Genomic DNA, 26,467 nt, shown 5'->3' with positions numbered 1-26,467 from the left:
TTTCGGAGGATAGTGATAGCCCTATCAAGTGCAATGTATGGTGGAGCCCCCTTCTTAACCTTTAAAAGTGTCTCCTGGAACTCTAGCCCTTCCACCCATTTGGGATCAAGATCGGGTTAAAACATCAAAGTAGTGTCCTCCTTCAATGGGCTCATCTTCATTCGGCACTCAACCTGCAAAGAGGTACACTTGGGAATTAATATCTTCTCTCTGGGAGTTCTCACCACATACTCATGTGACTTTAGAAGTTCTATAAAAGCTTGAATGTGATTTATCTCTAATCTTGGGAAAGCCATATTCACTAATCTCTTTAACTGTTCCTCACATGCTGGATCTCACCTGTATTGTCTGTCACTATGAACTCAGTTGCATTGTAACCAATGATGGGATGGGAGAGGTGTTTCCCATTTGTTGCCAGCATAGGAATGACAGGATCTATGCGGTCACTGTTTCCTCCTGGCAACTGAAATGTGACTTCTATCCACCCAACATAAGGGATATCTTGTCCGTTTGCTGCTACTATTTGAAGTGTGTCAGGTGCGTCGATTATTTTAACCTCACATGAGGTAATATTTAATTTTTCCACCACTCATCGATGATACAAACTTGAGATCCAGTATCCCACAATGCTGTTGTTTTAACTCCCTGAATATAACAGTCAATGAGACACTGTTTTCCCACTAAAGCGGCCATGCTCAGTTATTTGTTTGAATTTGTTCTCATTGTGGCACTTAATTCTTTCACATCGGCATGCCCTTTCTGCTGGCAGTCTTTCTTGTGTCTACTCCAGTGATGAGCCTGACATAATTTGGAGCAATAGAAAGTTTTGCGGCAGTCATCAGCTAATTGGCAGATGACACAACCATATTCATGAAAATCATTTACCAAGTTCCAAAAAGAGTATTTCTCAAAGGCATCTGGCATAAAATTAAATCTTAAAAAATGTGAATTACTACCAACTCATAACTTTCCTCTGTCAAATATTAATAATATTCAGTTACACTTTATTATAAAGAGTTCTTGTTACAGTATATACATTTAAGTACTGGGTAATATTAATTAACTACTTACTATATGGTTAGGATTAGGGTTTGGTTTAGGCTTACTTGCATGTAATTATGCATCAATTTCTAAATTATTAATTTATAAATTACCCAATATTCCTGTTAAAGACACTATTAAGTACCTAGGTGTACACGTTACAAACGATAATACTTCACTTAATAATCTCAACATCTGGAATAATCTAGATAAGTGTAAATTCTATTTAAACTCATGGTTTCAAAGAGACAAATAATTGCAAATAATGGATGCAAATAAATAATCAAGAATTAGTTTGATTAATAACTATAACTCATAAAAAAAACACTGTTTAACAACTGTAACTCATACACTGTAAAAAAAAAGAAAAAAAGTTGAGCCAACTTAAATTAAGGCAACCAGCTTCAAGCAGATTTTTGAGTTTTCTCAACTTGTTGTTGTAAGTTTATACAACAAAAAGTTGAGAATCTCCAACAAAAATAAGTTGAGAGAACTCAAAAATCTGCAAAAAGCTGGTTGCATTAATTTGAAGTTGGCTCAACTTTTTTAGTTTTTTTTTTACAGTGTACATTCTACAAAACCGTAAAAAGGATCTGAAGTCTCTGAGTAACCCAGGCACTATTTTGTAACTTTTTTTTTTACCAGACTGCACGATACGGTTTCGGATGTGGTTTCAAATAAATGGTGTTCTTTTAAGCTTTCTATTCAACAAGGAATCCTTCAAAAACACGGTATTTACAAACGTATCAAGCAGCACAACTTTGATTGTAATAAAAAAATCTTTAACACCAACTCACCATTGTTTTTTTTTAACTGCATAAGACGCGTTTCAAAAATATTTAAAAAAATCTCACCCCAAACTTTTGAATGATAAAACAGGAACTATGACAAAAATGCATTAACCAGAGGACAAGAAAATGATACAAGAAGAAAAGAAATAGACTAAATTTTAATTATTATAGTCTTACACAAATATAGAACACCAAACCCAAACAAAATTTTGATTGGTAAAAAGAGCCTAGCTTACAATTCAGAGTTTAACTTCAAAAATCAGTGCAAAACTTCAATCATTAACACACCTGGCCTTGGGAAGGAATGTACAACAATTAATTTGCTGATATATATTGTAAGCCAAATGCTTACTATATAATGCCAAATGCAATATTATTATTATTATTATTATATGATCAAGTGTCTGCCTTCACACACATATTATCAAAGAAAACAAAGAACCAAATTTAGCAAATACAAAAAAAACCTTTGTATAAAACATTTATAAACAAATAATTTTTTTGTTTTTAAAAACTCTTTGGAATAAACATCCTCTATGTACATTTCTGTGGTCTGTGCATCAATGACCTAAACCAGTTAAACTCAAAACTCTACAAAATGTCTTGTCCAGTCCAATACAGTAATAAAATCTTATGATTTTCCGTGAGGTTAGGCTCCACATCCCTGCTGTTCAATTTTCTCCTCTGCAGCCACTGGCAGGATGAGGTGAGAAATTCTGCTCCACAGTCCACTCAGTTTATCCACATCCATTTGATTAAACATAGTGGATTTGTCTGAGATGACAAACTTCTGTTTTATATGGTCATGTACCATGTCCTCCACTGCACTTAGACTGGCCGTCAAGGCTATTTCATCCACCGAAAGCATCACAGTGAAAACCAGGAAAACCTTCTTGTAAGCTGCATTCTCGTGGTCACAGTAACGATAGAATATGAGCGCAGATCCAGGAGGGAGCTCCTCAAAATGGTGCACAACAGCTGCAGGTTTATCACCTTCAAACGCTTCCCTCAGCTCTTCATCAATTTCCAGCTTGACCTGGTCACTGTCTTGTGCTCTTTTTGTGGTCCCGTTGATTTCTAAGATTGAAGCGTTATGGGTAGCCGAGTAAACCCCGGCTAAGCTTCGAGCAAGGCAGCCCAACGTCCTTTCAGCCTGAAGGCCAGCAGTCAGAATTACGCTGACCGGTTCAGTGGGGTTGATCGCCTCAAGGTGACGCTTAAGATGTTTCCCACTCCTCTTCCAGAACACAGAGCGCTGACTTGGAAAAAGAGCCTGTAGAGCTGTTAACTCTGGATCAAATTTCTCCACTGTTTTAGAATGAACCACATCAGTTTGAGGCAAATAGGAGCGTAAGAACTTCTGATAGGCCAAAAAGCCAAAAAAGACCAAAGCCAGCAATCCTGTCAGTATCAGAGACCACTGAAGAAGCTTGCAAATGTACCACGTCCAGCCTTAAAAAAACCCATGAAATTCTGAATTAATAAAACACTGTGGATGTGAGACAAATCTGTTTGTTTTAATAATAAAGGAATGGATTAAGGACTGAAAATACCTCTAGAGGAGGAGGCTGGACTTGCTTTTGAGGCGACTGGTTTCTGCAAACTCTTAAATTCTTGAAGAAAAAGTAAAAGAATTATGATCTACAATTTCTTAAATATTATGTATTTTTCTTTACAGGCATAAGACAAAACTATTAATGTGACATTTTTGAATATATATATATCTTTAGTAATAAAATTGACAATAGTAATAAAAGTAAAATAGTAATAAAAGTGACAAATGCTAAATATATTTTTTACCTGTGTTTTTGTGGTGAGCGATTTGACTTATGATAGGCAGTTGAGTTGTTGGGTAACTGTTCTGGGGTTTAGATGGTAAGTATCTATTCTGATTCCCAAGACCAGGGGGATCTATAGTAAGAACACAAACTTTTATTATATAAAATGAATGAAAAAATTGTAACATATACAGTAAGAATGTGACTTTTACCAGAACAAATGTGGCTACTGTAATCTATATAATAAAAATACAATGAAAATGTTTTACAAACTTTTGTGTTTCTCTGTTACAGGATACTGATAGTTCAGTTTATTCCTATTTCTCAATCTATACACCTCTTGTTGATTTTCCAATGGAACAGCACCCATACTAGAGGCATCTGCAATGAAAAAGATGCTTGTGAGCAGCGGTGTGCACAAGGGGACAGGCACCTTGAGCCCCTGCCCATTTAATTGCAAATGTGGTATGCATCAGTTGTGATTCAAAAGGTAATTTTATTAATGATAACAAACCTCCATATTTTGTGACTGGTCTGTAATTTTCTGCTTTGGGTTTGGGTATCTCAGTGACCATAGTATTTAGATGAATAGGCCTTTGTCTGTTGAGTGACACTTTCCACTCACTTTCCAGATTTTCTTCCCTTACATGGGCAGGATGTGTTTCTTTTGTGCCAGGCTGGGCTGAGAAACCCACAGGAGGAAAATAACACCCTCATTTAATATTAATTGATATTTAATATTATAACACTTATGCTTATTCCTCAAACAGAATCTTACCTTTCAATCTGGACTCATGGTCCAGCTCGCCCTCCTCATCTGAGAGCATTTCTTCAGCCTGGTCTTCTTTCTCATCCATCTCCATATCTGTGTCATCTGTTTGGTTTAATCCATCACCTTTCTCATTTATATCCTTTGTCTTCTCTTCAAGCTTTTGCTTCTTAATAGGTGATTCTGGTTTGGTTTAATAAAAAAAAAATGCATAAACATTGGCAATACAGTTTTTCTCCATTTTTAACATGCCCTTTGTCTAATCTGTAGTCACATTTTCAAAACTCTAAACACAATTAGCACATCTGTCCGTTGTGACCATACCATTAACACAATTCATGTTGTTTTCACACAATGTTTCTAAAATGCTTACATTTTCTTTTCACACAAGCTTACCCCATACCAAAATCATGGGTCTTTTTTTACAAATGCTTAAACACTGCATGACAGAAATGAAGACCTAATGTTCCAAACTTTAAATATAGTGTAACGCCTCTACTTCTGCAACAACAGCAGCTTAAAAGAGCTGATAAGACTTATTTTAATTACTAATAATTGAGAAATAGCTGATTCCAATCTTAATGAATAATTCCATGTCTTTCCATACATGGCCATGCACAATAAAAAGGCACTCGCTGGATTGGTTTTGTTCAAAACAATACAGAACAACACAGAGGAGCAGAAAAAGAAAGAATGTCTGGACGCGGAATAGTTGGACGAGGAAGAGGACTGGTTGGACTTGGGAGAGAAGTAGTTGGACCAGGTCTGTCTGGTTTGGTTCAGCTTCCAAATCGGACATCAAGAGACTACAACAGACAGTCAGGACTGCTGAGAGGATTATCTGTGCTCCCCTGCCCAACCTCTAAGATCTTTACATCTCCAGAGTGAGGAAAAGGGCTAAGAAAATCACTTTGGATCCCATACACCCAACCCACTCCCTCTTCGAAGTTTTTTTTCCCCACAGGCTATATTCAGCCTGAACAATTAGAACATTCATACCAATATATTGTTCATCACAACTGACGCATTTGCACATTAGATAGAATCCGAAAATAAATATACAGTTGGGCAAAAAAGTATTTAGTTAGCCACCAATTGTGCAAGTTCTCCCACTTAAAAAGATGAGAGGCCTGTCATTTTCATCATAGGTACACTTCAACTATGAGAGACAGAATGGGGGGAAAGAATGCAGGAAATCACATTATCTGATTTTTAGTGGCTGACTAAATACTTTTTTGCCCAACTGTATAGTGCATTATTTAATTTTCTGTTTTTTCTTATATTTGTCTTCTAATTCCTGTGTATGTCTGCACTATCATGTCTGTTTGCACTTTCTTCTGCAGTGGAAGCTCCCATCGCCAAGTCAAATTCCTTGTGTGTAAACATACTTGGTATGGTAATAAAACTCTTTCTGACTTTCTGACAAAGGAGAAGGAGAGGTAGGGGGCAAAAGGAAAAGGGGTGTTTTTTTCTCCCACTGACAGCAATTTCATTTTGCCAATAAAGCTTTTACAGCAGCAATTCTGTCACTTTTCTTTTACATTCCATAAAGTACTGGTGACTCCTTCACTATGCAGTACACATACTATCAAAATGAATCCACACATTCACACACACTAAAATTTATTTCAGCTGACTGAATTATTATTATTACAATTATTGTTATTTAAATGGATCTCATATTGTTCTATACAGGTCGAACTGAAACATGAAACGTAATGCAGTTTTTGTAATGCCATGAATTGTTAGCATTTTGACAGTATATGCGCTATAATTGACTATATGTTCCTGTTTTGGATAGAAAACTATAGTGCTAATGTTTTGGCTGAATCGGGTTTGCTTTGTTTTGATACAGTTAGTATATGTAGAAAAAGGTATTCAGCATTTTGAAATGCAGAGTTTGTATTCATTTAACAAAATGTAGTTTTTGCCAGAAAATTAACTATTTGGCTAATTGTGTGATGTAGGGGTGTTGCTGTGTAAAGAGTTTAGAAACTGGTAAACACTTGTTAGCAATTGAAAAGAAAAACAAAATGTAAAAAGATGTTTTGGCCGAAAAACAAAATGTAAGACAGAATTTTTAAAAGTTAATTTGACATACCATCGTCATCCTCCTCAGTGAGACTCTTGGATCCACTGACAGCTCTGGCTGCATCTTCCTTCATTCTCCGGGTTCTTTTTATTGGGGGTCTGGGTTTAAGATCCTCGCTATATAACGCTAAGACAGAAGAGGAACTGGATAACTACCTTACAGAAATATGCCAAAAAATTATAAGATTTTAAGTATTTTTGCTTGTTGTGCGTCAGCTGAAACCGACACAGCGTATAATCTTGACAAGAAAATGAATGATTTTAAAGTAAACAGACATTAGCAACTATACATTGTGAAATTTATTAATAAGAGAAATCTTTATAAAATGTTATTGAAATGTTTACCTAAACGATATATTAAGATATATATTAAAATAATTGAACTATTACATATGCTCAAATTAACAGTGGACATTTTAACGGTTTAGCCTAGTTAGCAAATACTTAAAAAGGTTATAAGCATCTTAATCTACTAAGAGAAAGAGAGTGTAGCTTTAGAAGTAACGTTACATTTTTCTCCGTATTATTAATAGCATGATATACAGACACTCATGAGACGGTGTGTACGAACATTGCAGGTTTAAAGTAATCATATAAAGAAACGTAACGTACGGAGGAGATATTGACCTAGAAATAATTAATTTAGCATTTATTGATAATAAAATATTGTCTACACTACCAGCACACGGATATGCACATAACGTTAATCTAAACGCAAGCAGCGAGTCGGTTTCTATATGGAAAGGAAACCCTTGACATAAAAATAGTCTTTCGCCGTGGATTACGGATTCGCTCTTTTGCCAGTAGATAGTATTCATTGCAGGTAAATAGTATTTGGTTCTTAATGGACATTGTTGTAGTAACTTTACATTAAGCCACGTTAAGAGTATTAGAAAGTCAAACCTTGCGTGGATGCCTGTCTGGCGCTTCTCCTCCTAGTTGTAGGTCCATCTTTTTTAGAATCACCGGAGTCCATTTTTTATGTATATTATTTACCACTTCTTATCAAACTTTTTACTTTTCCTGTGCAGCCGAAACCGGAAAACGGAACATTAATGATGGTCTTCGTCGGAGCGACATCAGTGGAACACAACTTCTCTCCCGGAAATAGTTGACATTCACAGTTAGCCTGTGTACCCATAGACATAATAGAGAGCAACTATACATTTTGAACTTTATTTATAATCTTAGAAGAAATCTTTATAAATTTTAATGAAATATTTACACTAAACAATATATTGAATTAATATATTAAAAGAATAACACAATACAGAGCAAAGATTTACTTCCCAAAGCTGCCCTCTTTGTCTCAGTAGGTTAAGATGCTTGTTATAACCTTTTGAAGTATTTGCTAACTAGGCTAAACTTTTAAAATATACACTGTTTAGCTTGAGTATATGAGCTATAGAATTACTTCAAGGTCAATCTGTATATTTATATATTGCAATTTATTGCATATTATATCATATTGCAATGACAATATTATAATAGCATAACAGGTACACACTTATGAGACAATCTGTATGAAAATTGGATAGATAACAAATACTGTCTACAGGCACACGGATAAGCACATAATCTAAACCAGTGGTCACCAACCTTTTTAAGCAAAAGGTCCCTGACCCCAGCCTTTATGAAAGACAAGATCTGCCTATTGAAGAATTGATAGAAAAAGACAACCCAGATTGTACTTCCAATTTGAGGACTTTTATTTAGGCACCGATCATGATTTTTCATGATGATTATTAAGGGATTGAAATGAACTTTTTCACTCACCAGCCAATTTGGCTACTAATTTTTTAAGTTACCGGCCATTCATAACTTCTACTACCCAAAAAAATGGGAAATAAACCAACAGCTTGAGGCTGTCTACACTGGACATGACAAAGCGACTGTTGCAAATCATTTCGTGTCAGTACTAGGGGTGTGCGATATTGATTTTTCTGGGATTGTATCGATAAAGTGTTACGGTTTTGTGGTTGTAGCAAGCACACAAAGACGAAGGAGTAGACAAAAGGAGTATTTATTGGGCAAAAACACACATAGACCATTAAATAACATTAATCCAAGACAAAGACAAGGGGAGAACTGAGGATTTATAAATGAACAAGCACAAAAGAGCAAACGAGATTATTAATACAAAACAGGTGAATGGAATAAACGATGATTAACTAAACTAGGACAGGAAATACCAAATAAGGACAATACAGAACTAAATGGAAACCGACACGAGACATAAAGATAGTTGAGGCCATTGCACACTGAGTCCGAATCTTTCGGCCGAAATTTTCGCACGTTGAAAAATAAATAAGACTTCACGTTTTGTCAATCACGTTTGCACACTGCCTCCGAAATTTTCGTCCGTCAAAAAAAAATTCGGATCGGGTTCGATTTTTTGCGTTTTTCGCATCCGTATAAAGCATTTTGAGATGCTTTGAGAAGGTGTTTTGACAATTCAGAGCCACCGTACAAGCGAAAGCCAAAATCCAAAATAGTGTCAGACAAATTAATACACTTCGTCTTGCAGCACAGAGCACTTTATGATAAACAAATTGCGGAATACAGAATATAAAGAACTGCTGTAGCCTATTTTTTTTATGCCTGGCGCGCACCTTTCCGATGCCAGTTGTGTGTGTGTGTGTGTGTGTGTGTCTGTCTGTGGGTGTATCCATACCTCAGACAGTCTTATGGAGCGATTTTTGTGCCAATATTTATAAAACAAATCCAGTGTTTTGCAAATAAACACAATCTGCTTTGCAAAGAAAAACTCGACTTTCAAACAAACGCAAAGTGATTTTCAAATACAAAACTCTTTGAGAGAAAATGCAGAGGTATGGACAAATATATGTATTGTGTGTTACAACTGTGAGACTCATTTGCCTTTTTATGAGGAAACTTGGCTTGATTTTCTCACACGAGTGCGGGCTTATTTTCTCACATGAGCAGCTTTCTTTTCCAAAACAGCAGATGGCGCTGTTGGTCAATTTACGCTAGTCTCCCAAGACCCAAAACACATCTTTACCTTTTCAGACAAATATGAGTGGGGAACAGGTGAGTTTCTGTCTTACTAGATCTATAATTAACCATTTAGATTTAGATTTTCACAAAGCAACCCTACTACAGTGTCAGTGAAATTCACAACAAGTGCTGTAAAGTTGTTAACGTGATTGATTAGCTCAAAAATCAAGAGTGACCTGGCTAAACATTTAACTAGGCTGTCTTTCCCTATAAAATCTGATCCATTCTCCGTACATTTGTGCCACTTCGGACAAAGACACCTCATACCAAATTTCATGTCGATCGCAAGTACCAAGTAGAGTTAACTGCAGGCTGAAGCAATGGGCGTGCCGTAAGGTCGGAAAGGAATGGGGCGTGCCGTAAGGTCTTTACAATTGGACGCATAAAAGCATCCTGATCCGCACAAAAGCGAGCCATAAACTTAATCACTATTGGCCAACAAATAATTATACAAGACCAAATACATTTCTTTCACTGTAAAAATAGCAATAATGATATTGAGAATACATTCAGAAGTATGTTACCTTAGAAACCTTCTGTATGGCGCGGATTACATGACGTCATCACCACCGCGACTTTTTTAGGATCAATCATTAAAAAACATTCATACTGTTTGTGATAAATGCACTTTTTGTAACACAACATTTGAAGATATTGAACATTTATTTTTGTTTTGCCCTTTTTCTATTTCTTTTTGGACTGACTTTAAAATAGATATGACAAACAAATGTGTCTTAATTTAGAACCTCATGACATTTTACTTTGTTTCCAAAACCCATATTTTTCTGAAAAACAAAAAAAATTATTTTGGCAAAGTTTTATATTCATAAGACAAATATAACTCAAAAGAAACCCTCCTATATTACCTTTTATAACACTGATCTCACAGTATACTTTGAAACCATTTCAAACATGAGATCACAAAAAAAAAGTTTCTGAAAATATCTATAACTCTTGATATGAACTTTTATTTTTGTATTTATTTGCATTATGTTCATTTTATACTTCAGTTGTTATTGTTATTCTCTGGTTTACACATTTTGAGCTGTATTTACAATGTATTCATCTTGTTTTTTTATTGCATTATACTTGAAATGTCTGTACATGAACTAAATAATAAAATAAAATCCTTAAAAACTAATTATTTTAAAGATAAAAATGTCTCCTGACACTATTAAAGTCATACTAGTTTTGTACTTTCATTTTAAGTACATACAAACTAAAAGTAAATGTTATTTTTATAATAATGGTACAGCAAATGTTGCTGTATAAAGGCATACATATACATATGTTTGATCAAACACTCACCATATAATTATAAAATGAAGTAAAAACGAACACCATTTTATCCAAAAAAACATTTATTTTGTTGTCATCTTTACAATTAATTTTTTGAAACGTCAATTGAATTTGTCATCAAAGGCTTGTGTTCCAAGTCAAAACTCATTCCTTCACTGATTCATACTGTAGTAGCAGTCCATAGAACAGAAGCCATCAAACTCTTTGTCTGAATAGAACGCAGTGAAGACCCCCTTCTTTCCACTGCCGCAATATCCAGTGGTGTTTTTGTAGAGGAATCCAAAGGCATCACACCTGGTGAGCTTAAACTCCACCCTATATTCCTGCCTCACATCCGGATTGACTGACTTCCAGTCAACGATACCTACAAGATAAAAGAAAAAATATATTTTTAATGCAAAAAATGAATTTACGATATTAGCTTAACTTGTTCATTTCATAAGGTAATACTTATACATACTGTCCAGCCAGGCAAAGTGAGCTTTTTTAAGAAAACCATTTCATTAAACTTTTTGCACACTAGTGACAGAGTGTGAAAGGCTTTGTCTCCTTCTTCATAAACAACAGCAAGAAGAACGTGACTGAGGATTTTTATTAAATATTTTTAAGTTATATTTCAAACTGTTTAACATACCAGTTTTGACTTCACATGGGCCTTCAACCTCAGCATCTTTCCTGTCCCTTTTCCAATCTGTAGGAGACCTAGAGAGAGAGAGAGAGAGAGAAAGAGAGAAAGAAAGAGAGAGAGAGAAAAAAAAATACAAAATGCTAAAATGTCATTACTTTAAATTTATATTAGAATTAGAATTTACCCTGAGTCTTCAAGTAGCAGTACACACCACCATTTCTTTATTCTTGACATGTTAGTCTTGAAAAAAAAAATACTACAATGTTTAAAATTATGTTTTTATACTGGCTTGCAAAACAAATGTGTTGAACAACGATCTGAAGACTCACCTCTGAAAAGTCAAAAGCCACCCCCAGAGAAATGTACAGGCCATATTGAAATTCAAAGGCTACTTGTTTAGGCCTTTTTTTTATTTGGTTTCTAAATTAAACTGATGTTACTGTCCAAACTCACCATGAGCACAAAGACTCCAAAATTATTGGAGAAATGCTGCATTGGAATCTCCTGGATTAGGTTTGCAAGCAAATCAAGAAATGGAAAAAAGTAAGCAAGCAGTGGAAGCAGTGAAAGTGCTTGCTTTTTCTGCATTCCAAGTGGCAGTCAAAGATGATCAAATCTATAAGAATAATAAACAAAAAAAAAACATTTAAAATAGAAAAATTCATATATAAAGCAAAACATGTTTGACATAAGTTTCCAATTATGATATGTAACATCACCGTTCACATTATTATCTATAACCTGTAAGGTAACAGGCATGCATATCACAACTGAACTTATACTTACGTTCATGACGAACCGCGCGAAGTCTGTGGCTTTGCAAATGACTATGTATCTTGTGTATTTCAGGTCTAAAAACTCTGATTGCACAAAACGGACATCGATATAAATTGCCGACTCTGAAGTCTTCAATGCAAACGCAGTCATTGCTTCGTCTCACTGTAATATGTGTCTGTCAATAAAAATTAAATAATTACCAAAGCTGAAAGATCTAACGCAAAGAAAACAACAAATTATGATATGGTATACATGCATTACCTCCCCATCTTCTTTCAGTCTAAACGATTTTTTTTAGCAAAAGGAAAGGACGTATATAAGTATGGTTACTACTGATTGGCCATCGCAGTAGCCGGGAGGAAACTCCTTTCACCAATGAGAAACCTTTCGACACGCCCCTTACCTTTCGACACGCCCCTACCTTTCGACACGCCCATTACTCCAAGCTGCAGCTACCCCTGTCTCGTCGATCGGACCAAAGCTTACCCAGTTATACTTTTGTCAATCGTATAGTGCCCCCAAGTGGCAGATCTGCGCATTTCTTTTTATTTGACCAAAGATTGAGCTCCTATGTTTGTGTACCATGTTTGGTGAAGATATCTCATTTCGTTCACGTGTTATAGACTTTTAAAATTGGCCCTCGACTTTCAAACGTTTTGGGGCCCCATTGCAACAGTGAGTCGAAATTTCAACTTTTTTTTATAATTATTGATATTCACTGTCCAGGGAGTATTTCTGCAGTGGTTTGGTTCCAATCGACTAGTTTGCAAAAGTAGGTTTCGGATTTCACTCAATTTTGTGCAAAAACGGGACATCCTAGTCCCAAATTCAGAGTGACCATCAAAGCATTGATGACCCAAGGATTCCAAAAATGTTAAATTTTTGAGTCTATGACAAGCGGTTTAGGATCTATGAGCGATTACGCCTTTTTGATCGCTGTAGCGCCCCCGATAGGCAGATTGGGGCGAGTCTTTGGATCTGAGTAGCAAGCAATACTACTACGTTCTGACCAAGTTTCAGCTCTCTAGGCCTTACGGTTTGGTCTGCACGATCAGTTTTACCGGAGAATAATAATAATAATAATAAAATTTAAAATCCTAACAATTACAATAGGGTTTCAGCACTGCGTGCTTGAACCCCTAAAAAAGATTGGTCGATATTTAGGCCAAAGTGGGTGAAGATAAAAAATCTTTGTCATTATTTTATCTTTTTTATTAAAAAATGAGAACAAAGATACACATTACAAATACACACAATATACAAATACAATAAACAGTGTTTTATTTTCAGGTAGGCTACAATAGGTGTATTTAGCAGGCGCATTCAAGAAATTGAATGAACAAATATAAGAATAAATCACTATATAGACTGATTCCTATTAAAGCAACTGTATTAAAGTTTTTCAGTCAAGAGTAGTGAGTGATTTTTCTCTTTGTGTTTGGTGTTTTATTAACATTAAAAGAATAATTCACCCAAAAATAAAAATGGTGTTATTTTTATACCATCATTTACTCACTCAAAAGTTGTTTTAAACCTCAAAGAGTTTCTTTCTTCTGCTAAACATAAATGCTCTTTTGAAGAATGTGGAAAACCAAACAGTTGCTGGTCCTCAGTGACTTCCATATTATTTTTTGTTGACCAGCAACTGTTTGGTTACCCAGATTCTCCAAAATATCTTATTTTGTGTTCAGCACAATAAATAAATTAATACAGGTTTGAGACAAAATGTGAGTGAGTAAATAATGACAGAAATTAAAATTTTAGGGTGAACTATCCCTTTAATTACAGTCGGCAGCATGTTTAGTACTGTCCCTTTAAGACCTGCTCCCATCTAATATACAGGCACGCATCCGTTTCTCTCAGCTGTTTACTTTCATTTTAGACATAACCAACTGAGTCTATACATAAACCTTGTGTGTTTTGACAGTATTAGCACAAAATATAACTTAGTTCAGTAATCAGGCGCTGTCTGACGGGCTTTTTCGTGCGCGCGCTTTGGGTGTGTGCGCTCAGAAAAAAGCGCATGTCTGACCACCGCGTGCGTGAATGAAACGTTTAACCGGGAAGCAGGGCTGGACTGGGGTTAAAATTCGGCCCTGGACAAATCTGGCCCATCCGGGCCACAAGTTTCTCGTGAATGTTTTGCTGGGTTATAGGGCCTTAAGTTGGAGTAAATAAATTAATAAAAACAGGACAGAAGCAAATAATGATAGATATTACTGAACTCTTAATAATGAACTTAATACAGGGGCGGATCTACCGATTGTTCAGAATGCTGCGGCCAGACTTCTTTTAAAGTGTCGTAAACATGAACACATCACCCCGGTTCTTAAATCCTTACACTGGTTGCCGGTTTGTCAGAGAATAGATTTTAAAATTTTACTCTTTGTATGTAAATCCCTTCACAACGTAGCCCTTGTCTACCTCTCTGAGCTTCTTCATCTCTACACTCCGTCCAGAAGCCTACGATCCTGTGACCAGGCTTTGTTGGTAGTCCCTCACGTTATAAGCGCAGAGGTGAGTGTGCATTTGCAGTGGCAGGGCCCCGACTTTGGAATGCCCTGCCTCTATTAGAATGGCCCCGTCGCTGTCTGTTTTTAAGTCCCTGCTAAAAACGTATTTGTTTTCCTTAGTGTATTGATTACTGTGATATGACCTTTTTTATTTAATTATAATTTATTTATTATCTTTTATTTTTATTTATTTTTGTATTTTTTTTATTATTATAATTTTTTTTATTTTATCGGGTTATATTACATTTTGTCTGATCTGTTTTTCTGTGTATGTGGTATCATCTGTGAAGCACTTTGGTCAGCTATACAAATAAAATTAACTTGAACTTGATCCACCTGCCACCCCAGAATTATCACAGAATAAAATATAAATGTAAGCAGTGCTTACATTTATATTTTATTCTGTGATAATTCAGCAGTAATGTGCTACTTTTCAGCTGCAGCGATGACAGCGTAACGGAAAAAAATAAGAAAAAGTATTTAACTAAATTCAGTATAATTACAGTACAGTACCAGTACATTAGATGATGGAAATGTCACTATTCTATAGGCTATGTACAGTAAACTGTAGCACATCTTGTACACCTTCAAACATGTGACTGTCAAATTTTATTTGTAATCATTTTTTATGTGTACTGCATGTTTACAGAACTGAGAAATGACTGCTTAAAGATATAGCTAGTCTTGTGTCAGGAGACCAGGAAACTGCGATAGTACTGTAATACTACAATACTGAGGTGCAATTGCCACGATTTGCAATAAGTAGTATAAATAGCAGAAAATCTTGCTATTTTAACAGTGTAAATAGAATCTATAGCTATTTGCACAGTGTAAATAGCACATTGTTAAAAACACTGCTATTTACACAGTGCAAATAGCCACTGCCAAATTAATTTGTGTTCATCCCTTTTTCTGTTTTCCGTCAGAACCAAGTCATAGAAAGCAGAGTAGAGCATAATCATTTATTAAGGCACTTTATTTTCTCCAATAAAGCTTTGAAGTAGGAAAAAACCAACCATACCACAAATATAACAGGTTCATCCCTGGCCAACCAAATTTACAGATTAAAAATAACTTTAATGTAAGACATAATTTAGATACAAATAGATCTACATAAGAAATAAAGAAAAACTATGCAAATTGGGAAAGTTCCTTCATTTATTCCTAATATAAATTTCATCTGAAAAGTTATAATTTATTGTCAAAGAAAACTGAGGCCTATCATCCACACAGCAGCACATATCCATATGCATATATTTTTATCTAATATGTAAAATTGTTGTTGTTGTTTTTTGCAAAAAGTGTCTTTAATATGATTTATTACATTCCCCACAGCCCTGCTGTTCAATCTTCTCTTCTGCAGCCACTGGCAAGATGAGATGTGAAATTCTGCTCCAAAGTCCACTCAGTTTGTCAACGTCCATTTGATTAAACACAGCTGACTTGTCAGAGGAGACAAACTTCTGTTTTATGTGCTCTTGAACCATCTCCTCAAGTCTTCCCAGACTGATATTGGATAGCACTTCCACTTCTGCATCAAGCATTACAGTAAAGGCCAGGAAGACGTCTTTATAAGCTGCATTCTCATGGTCACAGTAACGGTAGAAGATGAGAGTGGATCCAGGAGGGAGCTCCTCAAAACGGTGGATAACTGCAGCAGAATTTTTACCCTCAAAGGCTTTTCTCAGTTCACTATCAATGTCCAGCTTGACCTGACCACTGTCTTGTGACGCTTTGTCTTTGCCATTAATATTCAGAACCGAAGAGTTAAGAGCAGTAGAAAAGGCTTGGGCCAAGCATTTGGCCAGGCAACCAAGTGTCTCTTCAGCTCTGTGACCAGAAGTCAGAATCAGGCTGACGGGTTCAGAGGGGTTCTCAGTCTTTAGGTGGCGCCTGAGATGAATAAGACTCCTCCTCCAGAGCTCTGGATGCTGATTTGGAAAGCTAGACTCAAGCTTTTTCATTTCCTGATTGAACACATCCACCACATTAAATTCTTTTGGTACAGGTGGAGTTGAGTCAGGAATATGTGGATATAATGCAGCACACATCACAGATAACAGAATGACACCAACTGAACAGCAAGTCCATAATGGTTCTGTAAGAAAAGAAACTAATGTTAAATTATTGACTGCTTCTCTGTAAAAAAATCGTTCAGTCATTCAGACATTTTTAGACAAGTAATTTGTTTATAGAGTCAGTGCTTTCAGAAACATCAGTTTGAGGCAAATGCATGGGAGCATAAGAACTTCTAATAGGCCAAAAAGCCACAAAAAAAGCCCCAAGCCAGCGATCCTGTCAGTATCAGAGACCACTGAAGAAGCTTGCACATATACAACGTCTAGCCTAAAAAACAAAGTTGAGTCAATATTACGCAGCTCTAATATAAGACATACCACAGCGGCAATGACAATGACAAACATTGATTCTGTAAGAAAAGAAATTCTTAGAGTGAAATTATTGTCTCCTTCTCTGCGAAAATCACCATAATGATACAGACATTTTTAGACAAGTAGTTTGTTCAGAGTTAGAACATTTAGAATAGAGAGAAAATAACTCACTGCTAGGCCAAGTAACTGAAGTAGCCACAATTTTGTTGTCTGTAAGCGAATATTGAATATTTAATGTACAAACATCAATTCAGTTTGAATAAAAAAAGCATGGTCATAACCTCCTGTAAATCAGACTTACCATCCTCTTCTTTAGGTGTATTATTATCTTCTTTAGGTGAAGAATCACCAGATGGGCCAACACCTGTAAAGCAGAAGTAAAAAAGCAGTTTTAGCCATTTAGTTGAGATCAGCTGTTAAATAGCATTATTTTCTGATTCCTAACTGGATTCCAACTGCCTTATTGTAAGAAAAAATACCTCTTTCTCTGTATCATTGCAAAGCAGAATGCAGCACAGTAATTACTTTATCCAATTTACATTAATAATATAATGTGCAAGCAAACCGTCTTGTTTCTCCTCAGGTTCACTGCTATTCTCGTTTTTCACTGTTGTATCAGGGTCTGGGTTTGGCTGAGGGTCATTCCTGTGAGTGGATTGCTTTCCTGTCTCTTCTGTGTATAAGAGGAGGAAAATATATAGTGTTGTGTGAAATAACTAAACGTAAACAGTGCTATAAAGCATTAAACAAATATTAAATCTGTAATTAGGGCTGCTTGATTACAGCAAAAATCATAATCACAATTATTTTGTGATAGTGCACTGCTGTATCATTGCAAAGCAGAATGTGGCACAGTAATTACTTTATCCAATTATTTTGTTTTCAGAATTGTTGGAAGCCAAATTCTTCATTGAAAATAACACATATCGCTTCTGCATTTTTTGACAAGGAAAAACTAAATGTAGCCACTGTAAACTCTCCAAACATTAATAATATAATGTGCAAGCAAACCGTCTTGTTTCTCCTCAGGTTCACTGCTATTCTCAATTTTCACTGTTGTATCACGGTCTGGGTTTGGCTGAGGGTCATTACTGTGACTAGATTGCTCCTGGATCGTCTCCTCTGTGTATCAGACAAGGAAAAATATATAGTGTTGTGTGCGATAACTGAAGGTAAACAGTGCTATAAACCATCAAACAAACATTAAATCTGTAATTATGGCTGTTCCATTACAGCAAAATCATAACCACAATTATTTTGTGAAAGTGCACTGCTGTATCATTGCAAAGTGCAATGCAGCACAGTAATTGCTTGATCCATTTTTTTTGTTTTCATAATTGTTGGAAGAAAAAGCCTTAATTGAAAATAAAATCTGATTAATCTCACAGCCAATCTGTAATATTCATAAACATTATGCTCCACATATCTCCTCTGCATATATTTTTGTGCTACATGACAAAGAATAACTAAATGTAACTGTAAACTCACTAAACATTAATAATATGATGTGCAAGCACACCTTCTTGTTGTTCCGCAGGTTCACTACCATTCTTGCTTTTCACTCTTTTATCAGGGTCTGGGTTAGGCTGAGGGTCATTCCCGTGGCTGGATTGCTTTCCTGTCTCTGTGTCAAACAAGGAAAAATATATAGTGTTGTGTGTAATAACTGAATGTGCTGAAAAGCATTACAACAAACATTAAATCTGTAATTAGGGCTGCTCGATTACAGCATAAATCAAAATCATGATAATTTTGCGAACGTGCACTATTGTATCATTGCAAAGCGAAATGCGGCATATTAAATGCCTGATCCAATTATCTTGTTTTCATAATTATTGGAAGCCAAAATCTTAACTGTAGTTAAAATCTGATTAATCACACAGCCAATCTGTAATCGTCATAAACGTCATGCCTCAAATATCTCTTCTGCATATCTTTTTTATTACGTGACGAAGAATAACTACATGCAACCACTGTAAACTCTCTAAATATTAATAATATTATGTGCAAGCATACCTTCTTGTTTCTCCTCAGGTTCACTTTTCACTGTTGTGTCAAGGGCAGGGCTAGACTGATGGTCATTCCCACGACTGGATTGCTCCTGGATTGTTTCCTCTGTGTGTCAGACAAGGGAAATATATAGTGTTGTGCACAACCAGCATTAATAATTCTGTCAGGATCACTTCTGAACTCCCCACCCATCTATGCAGTCTAGCATGGAAAAGAGCAAAAGGTACAGTGATATACTGCGATCGACAGAACTGACACTATGTGCTTGTCTTTATGCTACAGTTACCATTTTCCTTTGTAGTTTCCTTACTTGACAGAGAACTACTAGATGGATCAGATGGTAATTCTGGATCTGGAAAGAGGAAAAGAGCAGTTCAGGTTATTAAAGACCAATTAAATGATATAAGCACAGCTTTCTTTCTTTTTCTGTTTCCGATTATTCCCTTGTTTTTTCATATGCTGGTCAATTTTGAAATTTTTTGTTTTGTTTTGCCTCCATGTCTTCTTTCATACTTGTGAACAAATTTTTGTAGTTATGTTATTACACTTCATCTATTTTCACCTGTAGATGCCAATCACAGTACATTCACAGTACATATCTTATATATACCCATACAGTGGTGCGAAAAAGTGTTGGCCCCCTTCCTGATTTTTTATTTTTTTGCATGTTTGACACACTTTAATGTTTCAGATCATCAAACAATTTTAAATATTAATCAAAGACAACACAAGTAAACACAACATGCAGTTTTTAAATGAAGGTTTTTTTTTTTATGAAGGGAAAACAAAATCCAAACCCACATGGCCATGTGTGGAAAAAGTGTTTGCCCAAGATTAGACCAAAAGATCCTCAAAAGCTACACATCATGTTGAGATCCAAAGAAATTCAGGAACAAATGAGAAAGAAAGTAATTGAGATCTATCAGTCTGGAAAAGGTTATAAAGCCATTTCTAAAGCTTTGGGACTCCAGTGAACCACAGTGCGAGCCATTATCCAGAAATGGCGAAAACATGGAACAGTGGTGAACCTTCCCAGGAGTGGCTGGCTGACCAAAATTACCTCAAGAGCGCAGCGACGACTCATCCAAGAGGTCACAAAAGGGGCAGTCGTGGCCTAATGGTTAGAGAGTTGGACTCGTAATCCAAAGGTTGCGGGTTCGAGTCTCGGGCCGGCAGGGATTGTAGGTGGGGGGAGTGAATGTCCAGCACTCTCTCCACCCTCAATACCACGACTGAGGTGCCCTTGAGCAAGGCACCGAACCACCAACTGCTCCCCGGGCGACGCAGCATAAATGGCTGCCCACTGCTCCGGGTGTGTTTTCACGGTGTGTGTGTGTGTTCACTGCTGTGTGTGTGCACGTTGGATGGGTTAAATGCAGAGCACAAATTCCGAGTATGGGTCACCATACTTGGCAGTATCTCTCACATCACATCACAAAAGACCCCACAACAACATCTAACGAACTGCAGGCCTCACTTGCCTCAGTTAAGGTCAGTGTTCATAAGAAAGAGACTGGGCAAAAATGGCCTGCATGGCAGAGTTCCAAGACGAAAACCGCTGCTGAGCAAAACGAACATAAAGGCTCGTCTCAGTTTTGCCAGAAAACATCTTGATGATCCCCAAGACTTTTGTGAAAATACTCTTGTGGACTGACGAGTTGAACTTTTTGGAAGGTGTGTGTCCCATTACATCTGGCGTAAAAGTAACACAGCATTTCAGAAAAAGAACATCATACCAACAGTAAAATATGGTGGTGGTAGTGTGATGGTCTGGGGCTCTTTTGCTGCTTCAGGACCGGAAGACTTGCTGTGATAAATGGAACCATGAATTCAGCTGTCTACCAAAAAATCCTGAAGGACAATGGGTCCCATTCACTAATAATTGCATAAGTTTTTCGTATTTATACGCACATTTGAACTTCTCACAAAAACTTTCCGCCTAATTCACAACACGTGCGTACGCACATGAGCTTGTTCTTAAACTCTTTCTTCTGTTAGTGAATTTGGAGTCTTCTAAATGAGCGCCCGCGTGCATGAGGTTAGTAATTCGCATAATACACGCCCAAACCAGCTCCATATAAGGGCTTTCTGCAAAGCGCCACTCGTCCAGAGAAAGACAATTATGGCACCGAAACAAAAGACAAAGAAAAAGAACTTTAACGATAATGAACATGAGGTTTTGCTGTCAGAGGTGGAAGCCAGAAAAAATTCACTGGCGTAACGGGCACAGGTTAAAAAAGAAACATGGGATGCGGTAACACAAGCCCTTAATGTGGTTTCACCAGAAATTCGAATGGTTGCCGAAGTAAATAAAAAGTGGTTTGACATGAAGTTCAAGGCCAAAAGAAGAATTTCAGTTCAACAGAGGAAAAAAGACACGGGTGGAGGGCAGGGGCCACCTGATCTGTCTGCCTTCGATGAAAGAATGGCTGCAATTATAGGACAGTCAAGCTTGAGTGGCATTATAGAAAGGAGTGAGGGTGAGAGTGGCCTAATACAGGAGCAATTACAACACGGTATAATTTGCTTAAATTAAAATCTTTATTTTAAGGAATGTATTCAAGTAATCATCATAACTCAAAACTTCCGGCTTTTGCAGAACATCCACAGACAGCAGATGGAAATGAAGAAGCTGAAGTCCAGCCATCTACTTCCCAATGCACTCGTTATACCCCTTCACAGAGGCGCACTGGCGCACGAGTCCTGACCGACGAGGTGCTCGCTAGTCAAGATGCCCTCATCCTTGCCGTTAAGGATGTGGCAGCTGGCCTACAGGAAATAAATGAGTCACTGAATAAATTGATAGCATTTATTGGCAATCACAGAAGTGCATAAATGTGAATAAATATATTGTGGCAAAATTCTGTTTTCTGATGCGTTTTAATATTCCCTCAAACTTTTTTGCAACCGTTAATAGCACTTTTACAAATTCCATTTGCTCAATTATAGAATGTGCACTGCAGCAAACTACAAAAGCTATTTAAAAAACTAGAATGAGATTATATACCATTAGAAACGTATCAACTGAAGGCGTGCTTGAAGTGCTGCTTGGGCTGGAGCGTGCATCTCGGTACTCACAGGTTCCGGCTGTGCGTGTGGTCCATAAGGAGCAGGTACACCCCGTGCCATTGCGATGTTGTGCAGTACACAACATGCTAAAACAATCTGACAGATCTTCTCTGGCCTGTATAACAGCATTCCACCAGCTGCATCCAAGCACATCCAATGGCATTTGAGTAACCCTATTGTGCGTTCAATCACTGAGCGCGCATGGGCATGTTTCAGGTTGTAGCGGACTTCCTGAGGGGTCGTTGGGTTGACTAGAGGTGTCATGAGCCATGTTTTCAGACCATAACCCCTGTCACCTACAACAAGCATCATGATAATGAACCTTTATTTAAATTAACTAAAAAATATTCTGGGCACACTTCTACTCACCAAGAAGCCATCCCTCTTCACCACCCCCAGCTTGCAAGCGCTGCCCTAAATAACTGTTTTGTAAAATAAAGGAATCGTGAGTTCCTCCGGGCCAGCGTGCAACAACATTCAGTATGTTACAGCTGGCAGACTATTTGAACGTTGATGGAGTGGTAATTTGTTCTGTTCACATAGTTTATTGCATTTGTGGATGGTGCTTTGATACGCACATGGGTACAGTCTATTGCACCGATGGTATTAGGTATGCCCCTGATCTCATAGAACCCCCTCTTAACTACCATCTGGTGTGCCACGTCATAAGGAAATTTTACATAAGTTGGCATAAGACCTACAATAGTTTTTACCAACTTGTGAATAGCCCGGCTTATAGAGGGTTGGGAAATTCTGGCTCGGTCCCCAATTTCCCTTTGAAATGTTCCCGTAGCAAGTAGTCCGATAGTACACAGAACTTGGAGATAAGGTGGTATAGGGTGAGAGCGGTTGGTGATATGGCTTAGGTGTGGTTCCAGTGAGTTGCATAAATCAATAAGGACTTCTCTGGGCAACCTAAAGCAACTGAACAGCCATTCGTCAGTCTCAGCAAACATGTCTGTGCGCTCTCTAAAGACGCGCTCTCTCCTTAGATCACGCGCTGCAATGTCTTCAAGCAGTACCAAATGTGCCATGCCTCCAAACACAAGGTGAGACACAATAATCACCGTTTATATAAGGATAGATCAGGTGATTTGTTGTTTGGACCTCTAATTATATATATATATATATATATATATATATATATATATATATATATATATATATATACACACACATTTATATAATTGGACCTCTAATTATACTTTATCAATTTTTACGTCTAGTTACTTTTCACCCACCTTGTAAATAACATATCTAATTATATGTAGGGTTCTATATACATGCTTATAAGGCCCCGGGCGTACATGATTATTGCGTACGTGTGGTATAAGTTGTTCTTGAATTTTTTCATACATTTAGAATAAATTTTAGTACGAAACTTTTTGATGAATCATGATTTATTCGTGAAAACATCCGTACGCAAATTTGTGCGTACGCATGTTTAGTGAATGAGACCCAATGTCCGTCCATCTGTTCGTGACCTCAAGCTGAAGTGAACTTGGGTTCTGCAGCAGGACAATGATCCAAAACACACCAGCAAATCCACCTCTGAATGGCTGAAGAAAAACAAAATGACGACTTTGGAGTGGCCTAGTCAAAGTCCTGACCTGAATCCTATTGAGATGCTGTGGCATGACCTTAAAAAGGCGGTTCATGCTCGAAAACCCTCCAATGTGGCTGAATTACAACAATTCTGCCAAGATGAGTGGGCCAAACTTCCTCCACAGCGCTGTAACAGACTCATTGCAAGTTATCGCAAACGCTTGATTGCAGTTGTTGCTGCTAAGGGTGGCCCAACCAGTTATTAGGTTTAGGGGGCAAGCACTTTTTCACACAGGGCCATGTGGGTTTGGATTTTGTTTTCCCTTCATAATAAAAAACTTCATTCAAAAACTGCATGTTGTGTTTACTTGTGTTATCTTTGATTAATATTTAAATATGTTTGATGATCTGAAACATTAAAGTGTGACACACATGCAAAAAAATAAAAAAAATCAGGAAGGGGGCCAACACTTTTTCACACCACTACATTCACAGTACATATCATATATATACATTACATATAAGGCAAAAGGCATGAGCCAGAAATCTTCTGTAGTGAAACTAACTTTCACTAAACTTTCCAGTTTTATATTCTTAATGTTTTTAGAGAGAGATCTGTTCTTATTTCATTCATTTATATACCATTATTTTATCTTATCTTATTTGTTGACAGTATTTTTTATTTTTTTGCCTCCATGTCTTTCATACTTGTGAACAAATTTTTGTAGTTATGTTATTACAGGCCTTTGTTGTAATGCGTAATCTACATTAGCTCTATTGTTTATAATACATTATGTATTTTAACAGTTTTGTTCAATATGATTTCTTACTTTTGATACTTTATTTGAACTAATTATTATTGCATCATTGCTATTATATATGTACTTTAAGTCATAAAAGCTATTGTTCTCTTTTATTACCACATAAAATAAATATTATAATTATAGGGCCCTATGAAATCCATTTTATTTCCAAATTCATTTTTTAAATTGTATTAATCAAAAAGCCTGTCTAATTAATTCAGTTTTACAGTTATCTGTACCAAATTCTGTTTTCCATTATATTCTGGATTCCATTTGAACTGTTCCATTAAATTTGAATAATAAAAAACATCTCGAATTAATTGATTTTATATTTAAAAAAGTGTTTTTTTCAGAAATACTATACATTTACATTTTTCACCTAAATAAATTCTGGTAAATAATATTTACTTAAATACTTAAATGTTTATTCAAATTAAATACTCCTTTAAAAAGTGTTTTTTGATTATAATTGTATTTATTATTAGACTAGAACACATGGATATGTTGTCTTTCTCACACTATAATACTGAACTTTGATTTCAGTGATTTGGACTATGAGATTTGCTTCTTGCACTCTGTTACACTTTACTTTTGCTTTAAAAAAGGATTTCATAGAAATTTGGATTTCATTTGGTTTAATAAATATTTTAAGTAAAATTGTTGTTCTTGTGGGAAATTAATCGTTTAGATTAATCGATTAATCGAAAAATTAGTAGATAGATTAATCGAAATAAAAATAGTCGTTAGTGGCAGCCCTACTTTAAACTTCAACAAACGTCAACAAAATGAAACAGTCATTTTGAACCTGGCTTATTCCAATGTTCTATCAGTCTTGAAAATGTGTGCAAATTAGTCTATATTTAATATATAAAGATAACGCCTCATTTGCATATTTAAACGTAACATTTCAAGAACATTTGATATATTTACCAGTGTTGCCTTTGTTTGCCATTCCTCTCGCACAAATGCTTCCTTTATCAATGTGTTGTATTGTAGAGCATTTGAGATGGACCTAAATGTAGAAACAACAGCACATTAACAAGCATGTAAACCACAAATGCCCCAGTGACAAAAAATATAATATGTTAAAGAGTTAATGGAGTAACATTATAACCTGAAATGCAGCAAACGCGATTGACACGTAGAACAAGTACCTATGAAACCTGTCCTTCCAGGCTGAAACACAGACCTACCTAACTGCCATCAATCATAGATAATATTTCGGCTTTTGCCCTATCTGACAAGTCACGCGACTGCGCCACTACTCGTCCGGGTGCTGGGAACGTTTTCTGAGGGTGTGTCCGCAGGTCTCGTTGCTTCCGGTTCAAGTGATTTGTGGGATTTGTATGCGATCCGTTAAATATGGAGCTGTTTTACTAAAGATGTTTTTTAATTTTTTTTTTTTTTTTTTAATTATTATTAATTCAGTTTCATTACACAATAGCACAAAGCAAACATAGGGCAATGTTGTACATCTCAAAAGCATTCAAAACAGAACAACAACAAAACTAAATGAATACAAACATTTAAATTAAACAATAAGATAAAAAAAGAGGATAAAAATAAAGATAAATAAAAAGTTATACATACATTAGGGCAGTTACATAAATTTGAAAAGCTTTAGAATTTGTATTGTTTTTATAAGCTTCTTACTTGATCTCATATTAGAAAGGGTTTTAAAGTATATTTTAAGATCAGGGTTACAAAATGTAATATATGATGGTTTATGAATATAAAACTTTGCAAATTAACAGATTGATCATGTAAATTTGTTTATCAGAAAAAGATGGGTTTTGAAAACAAAGTAAAATATCACGAGGTTCTAAATTAAGGGCTTTGTTTTTTTTTTTTTTTTAGGTCTACTTTAAAGTCAACCCAAAATGAAATAGAAAAAGGGCAAAAGAAAAATAAACGTTCAATATCTTCAACATATATTTTACAAAAG

The 26,467-nt window shown here is 36.1% G+C and overlaps 2 protein-coding genes and 1 long non-coding RNA gene across 5 annotated transcripts; all 3 read right to left on the bottom strand.

The window, feature by feature from the left end:
* Positions 1-1,970: 1,970 nt before the first annotated feature.
* LOC306849670 (torsin-1A-interacting protein 1) lies at positions 1,971-7,559 on the bottom strand. Its single transcript, XM_079384864.1, has 8 exons — positions 7,374-7,559; positions 6,481-6,597; positions 4,389-4,562; positions 4,125-4,292; positions 3,884-3,991; positions 3,633-3,743; positions 3,386-3,445; positions 1,971-3,284 (listed from the first exon to the last, which is right to left on the bottom strand). The coding sequence occupies exons 1-8, from the start codon at positions 7,444-7,446 to the stop codon at positions 2,482-2,484; spliced, it is 1,614 nt and encodes a 537-aa protein (XP_079240990.1). The 5' UTR covers positions 7,447-7,559; the 3' UTR covers positions 1,971-2,481.
* Positions 7,560-10,835: 3,276 nt separating this feature from the next.
* Positions 10,836-12,481, bottom strand: LOC306849065. Of its 2 annotated transcripts, none has more exons than XR_013782297.1 (5): positions 12,454-12,481; positions 12,202-12,367; positions 11,869-12,031; positions 11,422-11,489; positions 10,836-11,151 (listed from the first exon to the last, which is right to left on the bottom strand). It is a non-coding gene; the product is annotated as an uncharacterized lncRNA (long non-coding RNA). The 2 variants fall into 2 exon arrangements; XR_013782298.1 differs by having other exon boundaries at positions 10,837-11,151; positions 12,445-12,481.
* Positions 12,482-15,653: 3,172 nt separating this feature from the next.
* LOC306849669 (torsin-1A-interacting protein 2-like) lies at positions 15,654-25,852 on the bottom strand. Of its 2 annotated transcripts, none has more exons than XM_079384863.1 (10): positions 25,637-25,852; positions 25,453-25,534; positions 19,416-19,457; positions 19,112-19,210; positions 18,615-18,719; positions 18,107-18,217; positions 17,661-17,768; positions 17,397-17,459; positions 17,267-17,305; positions 15,654-16,803 (listed from the first exon to the last, which is right to left on the bottom strand). In XM_079384863.1, the coding sequence occupies exons 2-10, from the start codon at positions 25,472-25,474 to the stop codon at positions 16,013-16,015; spliced, it is 1,380 nt and encodes a 459-aa protein (XP_079240989.1). In that variant the 5' UTR covers positions 25,475-25,534; positions 25,637-25,852; the 3' UTR covers positions 15,654-16,012. The 2 variants fall into 2 exon arrangements, with proteins under 2 accessions (XP_079240989.1, XP_079240988.1); XM_079384862.1 differs by having other exon boundaries at positions 15,655-16,803; positions 19,392-19,457.
* Between the last annotated feature and the right edge of the window lie 615 nt (positions 25,853-26,467).

This window comes from Barbus barbus (assembly GCF_936440315.1).
Source record: "Barbus barbus genome assembly, chromosome: 29".
NCBI lineage: Eukaryota > Metazoa > Chordata > Actinopteri > Cypriniformes > Cyprinidae > Barbus > Barbus barbus.
The sequence above is the reverse complement of the archived record's forward strand: the minus strand, read 5'-3'. Positions and strand labels throughout refer to the sequence as shown.

Coding starts and splice junctions, on each gene's coding strand:
- LOC306849670 (XM_079384864.1), bottom strand. CDS start 7,446: ATGGACTCCGGTGATTCTAAAAAAGATGGACCTACAACTAGGAGGAGA. Junction 4,293..4,388: donor CCATGAGTCCAGATTGAAAG/GTAAGATTCTGT, acceptor TGGGTTTCTCAG/CCCAGCCTGGCACAAAAGAA. Junction 3,285..3,385: donor TCCAGCCTCCTCCTCTAGAG/GTATTTTCAGTC, acceptor GGTTTTTTTAAG/GCTGGACGTGGTACATTTGC.
- LOC306849669 (XM_079384862.1), bottom strand. CDS start 25,474: ATGGCAAACAAAGGCAACACTG. Junction 17,306..17,396: donor TACACCTAAAGAAGAGGATG/GTAAGTCTGATT, acceptor ATTCGCTTACAG/ACAACAAAATTGTGGCTACT. Junction 16,804..17,266: donor TTCAGTTACTTGGCCTAGCA/GTGAGTTATTTT, acceptor CTTTTCTTACAG/AACCATTATGGACTTGCTGT.